This window comes from Tupaia chinensis, unplaced genomic scaffold, assembly GCF_000334495.1.
Source record: "Tupaia chinensis unplaced genomic scaffold, TupChi_1.0 Scaffold000673_1, whole genome shotgun sequence".
Lineage (NCBI taxonomy): Eukaryota > Metazoa > Chordata > Mammalia > Scandentia > Tupaiidae > Tupaia > Tupaia belangeri.
This window is the reverse complement of record NW_006160196.1, coordinates 992779-1002529: the sequence shown is the minus strand read 5'-3', so window position 1 is coordinate 1002529 and position 9751 is coordinate 992779. Positions and strand designations below refer to the sequence as shown.

Below are 9751 nucleotides of genomic sequence, written 5' to 3'. Positions count from 1 at the left end.
CCCCCCCCCCGGCGTGGAGCCTCTTCCCACCTGCCGCTGCAGCCGGACAGCGATTCGGGCATGGCTGCGAAAACTCACCTCCGAGCTGTTCCCTGCAGACCCGAGACGCCCCCCGCCCTGCCCGGCCCTTTAAACGCACTTCGGAAACAACCGGGTGTCCTGGCGGGATCCACGGTTCCCGGGTCCGAAACCCGGCCACCTGCGTGCTTAGCGGAACTCAGTTCGGTTCTTTCCTCTTCCTCCCACCCCATCATCCCTGACTCTGCAACAGCTCGCCGGGTTGAATCTTTGGGGAGGGTCCCTGAAGTCCCAGTTCCCAGGCAGGTTCGACCCTGCGGAGGGCTGAAGTCCCGGCTGGCAGGCAGGCCTAGTCCGCTGGTGCGTTTAGCGACCAACACTAAACTTGCCTCGTGCGTTGAAGGAAGGGGGCTGTAAAGATTCAGTATAGGGGGGCAGTAGGTGGCGTGGAGGTTGGGCGCGGGGTCCCTCAGGGCCCGCTGTGTGGTTGGAGGCCCAGACTGGAGGCCCAGACTGGAGGTCTGGAAAAACATGCTGGGTGCCTGTGCGTGTGAGCCCCAAATCCTAAGAAAGAGCTGGGGTCGAGAAGGGATTGCCGCGTGGCCGTCCTCCTAGGGGTCATTTCTCAATTCCCCTCTCTCTGTGTCGACCAAACAAGCCCTAAAACAAAAATTAAAAGAGAAAAAGGGAAAAAAAGGAGGGAGCCGGCAGGTGGCGGGGTGGTTGGGGGCGCTGGACTCCCACTTGGCTGACAATGGTTCAGTCCTGGACCTGAAGGCTCGCTTGCTTGCTCTCCCTCTCTCTTTCTGTGTATGTGTGTGTAACAATAATGATAAATAAATAAATATTTATTTTTAAAAAAATAGAAGATTCAGCATGGATCCAGCAAAGGTGGCTGGGCAGAAAGATGACACGGGATGCTGGAAGCCACACGGGAAGCACTGGCTTTGGATCCCTGGTCACCCTGCACGGGCCAGGTGCTTCTAGGAGTCAGCCGGAAATCCTGGTTGGCTGGAAGGCCGAGGGGAGGGTGGGATGATGATGGGGCAAGACTCTGTTGTGGGGTTCTCTCTCTCTTTTGATAAATAAATGAACAAAACAAAACTCAACATAGTGTAAGGCCCCACTACCTAAAACGTGCTGGTTCGGGTTCCAGAGCAGCTTACAGCAGGCAGACCGATGGCCTAGAACACACAGACGGGCAGAGCGTCGGGGTTATGAGAGGGGATCAAGCGATCAGGTGGCAGTTCAGATCAGTGGGCAGAAGATGACAGTGACCGGGTTGTAACGACCGACAAGACACCGGGGAAAATAGTCTTACCTCAAAATACATTTCAGGTGGGTCAAAGATAACACTGTCAACACTAAGAATATCATTTACTACGAGTTAATATGGGTGAATATTTCTAAGATCTTGGCCCAAAGAAGGGCTCTCTAAGAATAACATGAAAACAAGAATCTATAAAGAAAAAATTTTGTGAATTTGACATGTATTAAAAATTCTCGGACCATTAGGTGGCTTATAGTTAAGCCACTGGATCCCACATGGTCGGCTGTGATCAGCTGTCGAATCCCTGATCTGGTGGCTTGAAAATCACCCCCGGGCACATGTGCATGTATGCCCAAAATCCTGAGAGGAGAATGAGGGAGAATGGATTGCGGTGTGGCCGTCTCTCTTGGAGGGTGATTTCTCACTTTCCCTATCCCTTTCTGACTCTTTAAAAAAAATTTTTTTTAAATGAATTAATTTACATTCATTCACTGAGCATCGTCACAGCATACAAAATGCGTTTTCCCATCCAGAATATACTGCTTAGTGGCTTAATCATGCATGCATGTTATCACCAATAATTTTCCATTTCTAGTTTCATTTATATATATATATATATACACATACATATATATATATAAACCCCCTATTTCTCACCTCTGCCACTTCCCACCCTCCTCCCTCACTATGTCAGTTTTCCAGTTGTTTTCTGATCCTTCCCCCATACATTTTGTTGATTCACAAAATTTCTTAAATAATCTACTTTCGATAGCAAGCACAGCTGATCAGTATATATCTATGAACACATGTCTGACTTTAGGCAGGAAATTCCGAGTAGAATGAATATACTATAAGGTAGCACCTAGCTGAGGCTGTATTGTTTACTCCAGTCATTAATTATGTGTTTTTTACTATATTTTTAATTTCAAGAAAAGCAGTTTTGAACTGGTAAGGATATTTCTTTGAAACTTAAAGCCTAGAAACAGGTTAGTATTCTGTTCAAATAGTAGGTACATGAACCTATAGGCAGCTTGAGACAGAACAAAAATCTTTAAAATCAGAAAACAAAGCCTAGAAGAAAATCAGCAATGTTTTAGTCGAAAGTCATAAAATTCTATTTCACCAGTTCCGTCTCATGTACTTAATCTACCTTCTGTTGTGATCCGATCTTCCCAATAATATTCCGGTATATAATATTCAACTCCAGACTTGTCCTCATGATTAAGATGGCCATTTTCTTAGTTTTCAAACTCTTTTTTTAATGATTATTTTATTTAACTTTATTTAATTAATGATTTTTAATTTGACCAGAGAGGGACAGAGAAAGAGAAAGTGAGAAAGCAAGCTGCCAAGTCTGGGACTTGAACCGTGGTCAACCATGTGAGAGTCCAGTGACATAGCCATTATGCCATCTGCTGGTCCCTATTAGTGTATTTTAATAACAGTGTTCCATTCTTCCAGGCTTCTTCTGGTCAGTGCACTGTGAACAGAGGGACTATGTTCCACTTCCAGTTTGGACCAGAAATCTATATCCTTTCCCCATCTGCCAGCTCAGCAGTGAGGACTCCAGAATTAGGAGAGGGTTTCTCAACAACTGAGTGAACAGAAGAATTCTGAGTTTCTTAATGACTGAATGAAGAGCACCTCCACCCCCATCCCAGACAAATGTACTAAACCCTGATATAAATAGGAAATAAGATTTTATTGTATGAAGTCATTGGGACCTACTGGAGAAACTAACATTATTTACCTTTATTTTAAAATTTCATTATTATTACCATTTTAATTTGACCAGAGGGAGAGATGAAGGGAGAGGGAGAGGGGAAGTGAGAAAGCAAGCCCCCTGGACAGGGACTCGAACCATGGTCAGCCATGTGGGAGTCCAGAGCCCAACCACCATGCCACCTGCCAGCCCCACTAGCATTGTTTACTTTAACTAATAAAGAAATGATAGATTCTATCTTTTTTAGTGGTTACCATTGAGATGTTAACATGCATCCTTATCAAAGTCTATTCTATATATCCTTATCAAAATTAATATGTTTATTATCCTGCGGAAACAAGTGCTTTAGTTCTAGCTTATACGTTATTGTTTTTCTAATTTAATTTATTATTATTGTTTTTAAAATTTGACCAGAGAGAGGGAAAGGGAAAGTGAGAAAGCAAGTCTCCAGGTCTGGGACTCGAACCATGGTCAGCCATTAAGGAGTCCATTGCCTTAACGGCCTGCCCCTTGTATGTTATTGTTCTCGAGCATTTTAATTTTCAGTTTTTTTTTTTTTAATAATTTCAGTTCTAGTTTTTATAAAGAATTCTTTGTTGGGACCAGCAGTTAGCGTAATGGCTATGTCTCTGGACTCCCATGTAGCTGACCGCGGTTCATAACCCGGACCTGGTGGCTTAAAACTCACGCCACGTGCGTGTGCATGCGTGCCCAAGATCTCTACAGGAGAACGGAGGAGAAGGGATTGCGGCATGGCCATTCCCCCTGGGGGGGTGATTTCTCGCTTTCTGTCTCTCTGTCTCTCTCTATCTGGTGAGCGCACGTGCCCTATAGCAAAAACCTCTCAAAAAAAAAAAAAAAAAAAAGAAAGAAAAAGAATTATTTATTTATTTTTTTTAATTCTTTCATTTATTTTATAAATTTTATCAGAGAGAGACACACGAGGTTGGGGCAGGGGGAGTGAAAAAGCAATCCACCAGGTCCAGGACTTGAACTGTGCTTGGCCATGTGAGAGTGTCCAGCACCTTAACCAGCATGCCACCTGCTGGCCCCCTCAGTTTTTTTTTTTTTAATTTTTAACTTTATTCGTTCATTTATTTATTTATTTTAATTTGACCAGAAAGGGACAAAGTGAGAGAGAGAGAAAGTGAGAAGGCAAGCTACCAAGTCTGGGACTCGAACCATAGTCACCCATGGGGGAATCCAGCGCCCTTAACCACTCCGCCACCTGCCGCGCCCCTTCTCAGTTTTTTAAAGCCTACGAATTAACCTCTGTTGTTATTGCCTCATAGAGTGGATGTATTACACACTTCATTGTTGTTGTCTTGACTTGGCAATCCCCGTCTTAGGGCTGAGATATTCCTTTTGAGATCATTTCCCTTTTCCTTGAAGTCTCTCCTCTTCCTCCTCTTAATATTACCAGAGGGCATATATGCTGGCCGGAAAGACAAAGATGGGGAGTGGCAGAAAGCACCCCAAGTGGAGCATGGCCATGCCACAGTCCCGCCTCCTTCCTTTCTCCATCCTGTAGGGATCTGAAGCATGCTGCACACATGCGCAGTGCCCAGCGTGTTTTTCAAGTTGCCAGTACCAGGATTTGAACTCTGTAGTTGGCCAAATAGACATACCAGTTCCATTAACCACAGGTCACAGGGCTGGCACCATAGCCTACCAGTTACGGGAGCTGGGCTCCACCACCAGTGGCAGCTGGGATCCTAGCCTCTGCGACGTGGAAAGCATGCCGGTGCGTGCCCAAAATCCCAACAGGGTGGAGAAATGGAGACGGGATTGCACCACGACCTCACCCCAGTTAATTGGGGAGTACTTTCTGCCTCTCTCTTTGTCTCTCTATCTGTCTCTGGGTAGTCCATGTATCCTCTGGCAAATTATTTACTTATTTATTTTATTTCTTTTTTTTAGAGAGTTTTTTTTTTCCTACAGGGTGATAGAGGCAGAGAGAAAGTGAGAAATCACCCCCTGGGGGGATGGCCACACCACAGTCCCTTATTCTCCATTCTCCGCTTGGGATCTTGGACACGCACACACATGCACCCCGTGTGAGTTTCAAGCTGCCTGGTCCGGGACTTGAACTGACCACATGGGAGTCCAGCGATGTAACCATTATGCCATCTGCTGGTCCTCCCTCCGGCAATTTAAACAAATGAACCAAACCTCTAAGCTATCAGAGAGTGGCAATGGCCCCACAGCACTTACTGCCTTCCCGATCTAAACTCAAGTTTGGGCTTCCTATTTGTCCTATGTAAGGATTTCACCTAATTTATTCCTTTTTTTTCTCTCTTTCTTACTTTTTTTTTTTTTTGGAGGGGGCGTGTGTGTTCACCAGAGAGAGAGAGGGACAAAGAGAGGGAAAGTGAGAAAGCATGCCCTAGGGTGACGGTCACGTTGCAATCCCTTCTCCTCCATTCTCCTCCTGGGAGTTTGGGAATGCGCACACACGCACACACGCACACATGCACACATGCACACATGCACACATGCACCCCTGGCATGATTTTCAAGCCTCCAAATCTGGGACTAAAACCACAGTCAACTATGTGGAAGGCCAGTGGCTTAACCACTATGCTACTTGCTGTTTAATTTATTACAAATTCATCTATGCATCTAAGAGGATTGTTCAAATATAGTTTATGTTACATTTAGGTATCTTAGTATGCATTTTGTTTGTCTTATTGCTGAAATCCTCTTTGGGTCTTCATCAATGTCTCCAGTCAATTTCTTTATTTATTTTAAAGAATTATTTAATTTTATTTCTTGTTATTATTTTTTTAGTTTGGCCAGAGAGAGACAGAGAGAGAGAGACGGAAAGTGAGAAAGCAAGCTGCAGAAAGCCATCCGGTTTGGGACTTGAACCGTAGTTGGCCATGTGGGAGTCCAGCCGCGCAGCAACCACCACGCCCCCTGCTGGCTCCTCTCCAATTTCTATTCTTCCCTTCATTCCCTGCCAGGTACTTTCCTTCAGGCTCTCCTCCCACCTTAGCCGAGCTACACGGGTTATGTGAAGTGTTATGCCTCCTGACACGATAATCGAGCACTCCAAGTATTTAAGAGCTACTGTTAACCCTCCGTATCCGCAGGTGTGAAACACCCAGATGTTGAACATCTGCAACTTGGATATCCTTGGGGGATTCTGGAACCGAACTGCCACCCTGGCTGCAAAGGGACAACAGCACTTTCACCAGTGAGCAGGTGGTTAACCCCTTTGCCATGATGGGCGAATCCAGTTTTCTGAGCAAACTCTCTCCCCCTGACTCAAGTTCAGTCACCAGGAGCAGCAGGGAGGACCCTGACTCTAACCTTTGAACGTAACAGAGCCAGTGGAAGGCAAGACGGCATAGGACACTTTTTTTTTTTAATTTGTTTATGTATTTTAATTTGACAGAGAGAGAGAGAAAGAGAGAGAAAGAAAGTGAGAAAGCAAGCCGTGAGGTCCGGGACTCGAACCATGGGCGGCCATGTGGGAATCCAGTGCCCCTAATCACCATGCCACCTGCAAGGCTAGGACACTTTTTATAACAACAGTGCGGTTTATGCCAGCCCAGGACACTTTTTATAACAACAGTGCGGTTTATTTACGGGTTGATTTCGTGGCACCATTGCTGCCCCCTAGTCCCATAGGGCATTAGACGTGGCAGCACCGAGCAGCCCCCAGGCAGTCATCGGGAGAGCGGGTCGCGATGACACGGAGCTAACACCAGAGTGCCCTCGGTACGGGTCCACTGAGGCCCAGGGTGGGGGGCGGGGGCAATTCCTGCTACGCAAGTCCCCACCAGGTCAGACAAGCACTCCAAGCCAGGAGAGCAGAAGGTCTTTGGGTCCAGCTGCCTCTTCTCATGTCGAGGGGTCAGCCAGGGAGTTCCCTTTGAAAGAGAAGTGGTGAGCGGAGTCTTTATTCCCAAGAGGGATCCCTCACATGGAGGAAGGTTGTTCCCCCCTCCCCGGTCATGTGTCCATTTTACTCCTCTTCTGTCTTTGCCTCTCCTCAAGTCACGCAGGGGCTCCCGTGAGCCTCGGTCAGTCAGATTTGAAGACGAATGTGAGACTCCGCTGGATTATGGAGGACGAGAAGGCCTTCGGGATGCGAGTGTACAGGGAGTACAGGGAGTAGGCCGGGATGGGCCAGACGGACAAGACGACGAGAAATACGAGCAGGATTTTAGCCCAGGACGGATAGGTTCGGGTTACCTCCCCTGACTGCGGAAAAAGGGGAGGAAGGTTTGTGAGGGCCCAGGCACCCCGAAGTGGACGGCTGCAGGGTTGGGTCGAGAGCTGGGGGGAATGCGTAAGAGAGGCCAGAGCGAGAGCCTCGGTAGCCAGATCCCCTGGGAACCAGAATGGCACCGCTGGGTCCTGGAGTCAAGAGTGGGTACAAAGGTCTGGTCCCCACTCCTCGGGAGGTTCCGGTGGGCAGGGAGGCTCACGAGGTTGGAGTCCCAGGCCAGGTAGACCATGCTCTTCACAGAGAGTTGGATCAGGGTGGTCACGAACAGGACCGTGAGCACGATCGGACACACGCAGCGCCACAGCCAGTGGTACAAGGGGGAGACGGGGCGGCCCAACATGAGCATCGGGTCTTCCAGGAACCTGGGAGGAAGGCAGTACGAGTTTGGGAGGTCCATTTAGGCCCCACTCAGCCCTGAGAAGAGGAGTCAACCTAAACTGAGCGGGAAAGAGCCTGTAACACTCCTCGAACCTGTGTCCTCTGCCACAAGTCCTCTACGACCAGTCTGCTCCTGTGGAAGTCAGCCCTGCCAGTGTGACCTCTGCCTCTTCTCACCCATCTCAGGAGCAAGGCCCCCTACCTGGACGTAGCTTCTTTCAGCCCACACACCCAGCTTTCTTGCTACGCCTTTTTTCTTTTTCTTAAGAATTATTTTATTTAATTTTACTATTATTACTATTTTTTTAAAATTTCGCTAGAGGGCACGTGCATTCACCAGAGAGACAGAAAGAGAAAAAAGGCAAGCCACCAGGGCTGGGACTTGAACCGCTGTTGGCCATATGGGAATCCAGAGCCTTAACCACCATACCACCTCCTTAACCTCAATACAAAAGCCACGTTCCCCTGCCTAGAATGCCTTTCTCTCTCTTCCTTTTCCCCTTAACAAGCTCTCCATCTGTTTAAACTGCCCAGGCATCCCCTGCCTCTGAAGTCCCTCCCCCTTCTCCAAATGACAGCCCACCTCCACCCCAACCCCACAGACGTCCGCGGGTCTGCTTCCTGTGTCTGCCCTTGGCCTCCGCACTCCGGGCATAATGAATGCCGCCCACTGCGGCCGGCACGCGCCCCAAGGCCCGCCCGGCACGTAGGAGGCTGGAAGGACGAGGGTGTGCGAGTGTGAGCGAGCACCGGACGTGCCGGAAACGCAGCCGCCCTGGCACGCGTGCGTCTCTACGCAGCAGGGCACACAGATCACCCGGGGACCTTGCTGAATGATGGGTGCAGGCGAGGTCTGAGCGCGAGCCCCGCAGCTTCCGCATCGCTGAGCTTCCTGCGGATGCCCGTGCGGTGGGGCCGCAGGCGGAGTGTTGAGAAGCAAAGGGATCCCGTGTTTAACAGGTCCACGCCCCCGGCCAACAGGGCGGCTCGGGAGCCTCTGGTCTTGGTCTGGACTGTGGGACGCCGTCCACTCCACAACCATTTTCCATAGGAACCAGCCCTTACCTCTGCCCTCCCCGCCCACTCCCCGACATCTCAGATTTGGCAGCGAGAGCAGACGGGGCCAGGAGAGGGGCCAGCGCTCCCGGGGACATTAGCTGAGTGGGAACATGCAAGAGTTCCTTGGGCTTGGGACGTCACCTCCGGGCCCCGTAGATCCAGACGATGGCCACGTTCTCCAAGAGGACGATGCAGAAGAGGGGCAGAGACGCCCAGTAATCGTCCAGCAGGTTTATGAAGTAGCTGCCCGAGGGGCCTGCGAACAGGAGGCTGCCCAGGAACATGGAGCCGCAGACGCTCACTGGAGGGAGACGCCGGGTTTGGACCAGGTCAGAGCCGGCTGGGCTGGGCGAGAGTCCCAGCTGGGTTCAGCTAAAGCGCAGGACAGCTAGGGGCGAGGGTGGGGCCGAGGCCGGGGTACCTGTGAGCAGCTTCCTGTGTCTCCTGAAGGAAGGGAAGGCGTCGTGGAGCAGGATGGTGATGCCCTGCAGGATCCCGATCACGGAGCTCAGCCCCATGCTCACCAGCGACGTGAAGATGATGATGGCCCAGAAGGTGGGTGTGGACAGCGCGGCGATGAGGTCGGTGAATGCCACCAACGCCAGGCCTGGGCCCGCCATCGACTGCGAGTGAGGGGAGGGACGGTGAGGGCTCCGAGCTCCGCCTGCGGCGTCCTGAGCCTATTCCCACTGGGAACGGACGTGGCTACCCTCACCCGGCCTGAAGGCATGGGGACGTCCCCCTGCAGTCGGGTCTCGCCACTGTTTAGGGGTGCGATGAGCAGAATGGTATTTACGACGGAGCTTGGTACTTAGGAGGTTCCCATTTTCTCCCCCACAAAAGGACACCATGAACCTCGGTCTGGTCGCCCGGGACGCTGCCGAGGATTGCCTGGACACACCGACATACCGGGGCCCTGGGAACTTTAGGGCCCCATCTTCAACCCTCACCTACCGAATACAGCTGCTCGGTTAAGTTGCAGTTGGTCACGTGGTTGAGGACCTTGGCTTTTATTCGATCGGGGAGGCTGTCGAGCCACCCTGGGTCGATGGCGTTGGGGGCA

General features: G+C 50.1%; 1 protein-coding gene across 1 annotated transcript; it reads right to left on the bottom strand.

The window, feature by feature from the left end:
• Positions 1–6576: 6576 nt before the first annotated feature.
• LOC102500521 (orphan sodium- and chloride-dependent neurotransmitter transporter NTT5-like) lies at positions 6577–9741 on the bottom strand. The gene is made up of 5 exons (XM_006160163.2): positions 9643–9741; positions 9110–9311; positions 8830–8989; positions 7451–7613; positions 6577–7223 (listed from the first exon to the last, which is right to left on the bottom strand). The coding sequence occupies exons 2-5, from the start codon at positions 9306–9308 to the stop codon at positions 7044–7046; spliced, it is 702 nt and encodes a 233-aa protein (XP_006160225.1). The 5' UTR covers positions 9309–9311; positions 9643–9741; the 3' UTR covers positions 6577–7043.
• Between the last annotated feature and the right edge of the window lie 10 nt (positions 9742–9751).

Coding starts and splice junctions, on each gene's coding strand:
- LOC102500521 (XM_006160163.2), bottom strand. CDS start 9,308: ATGGCGGGCCCAGGCCTGGCGTTGGTGGCATTCACCGACCTCATCGCC. Junction 7,614..8,829: donor TGGATCTACGGGGCCCGGAG/GTGACGTCCCAA, acceptor CCTTCCTCCCAG/GTTCCTGGAAGACCCGATGC. Junction 7,224..7,450: donor TGGCCTGGGACTCCAACCTC/GTGAGCCTCCCT, acceptor CTTTTTCCGCAG/TCAGGGGAGGTAACCCGAAC.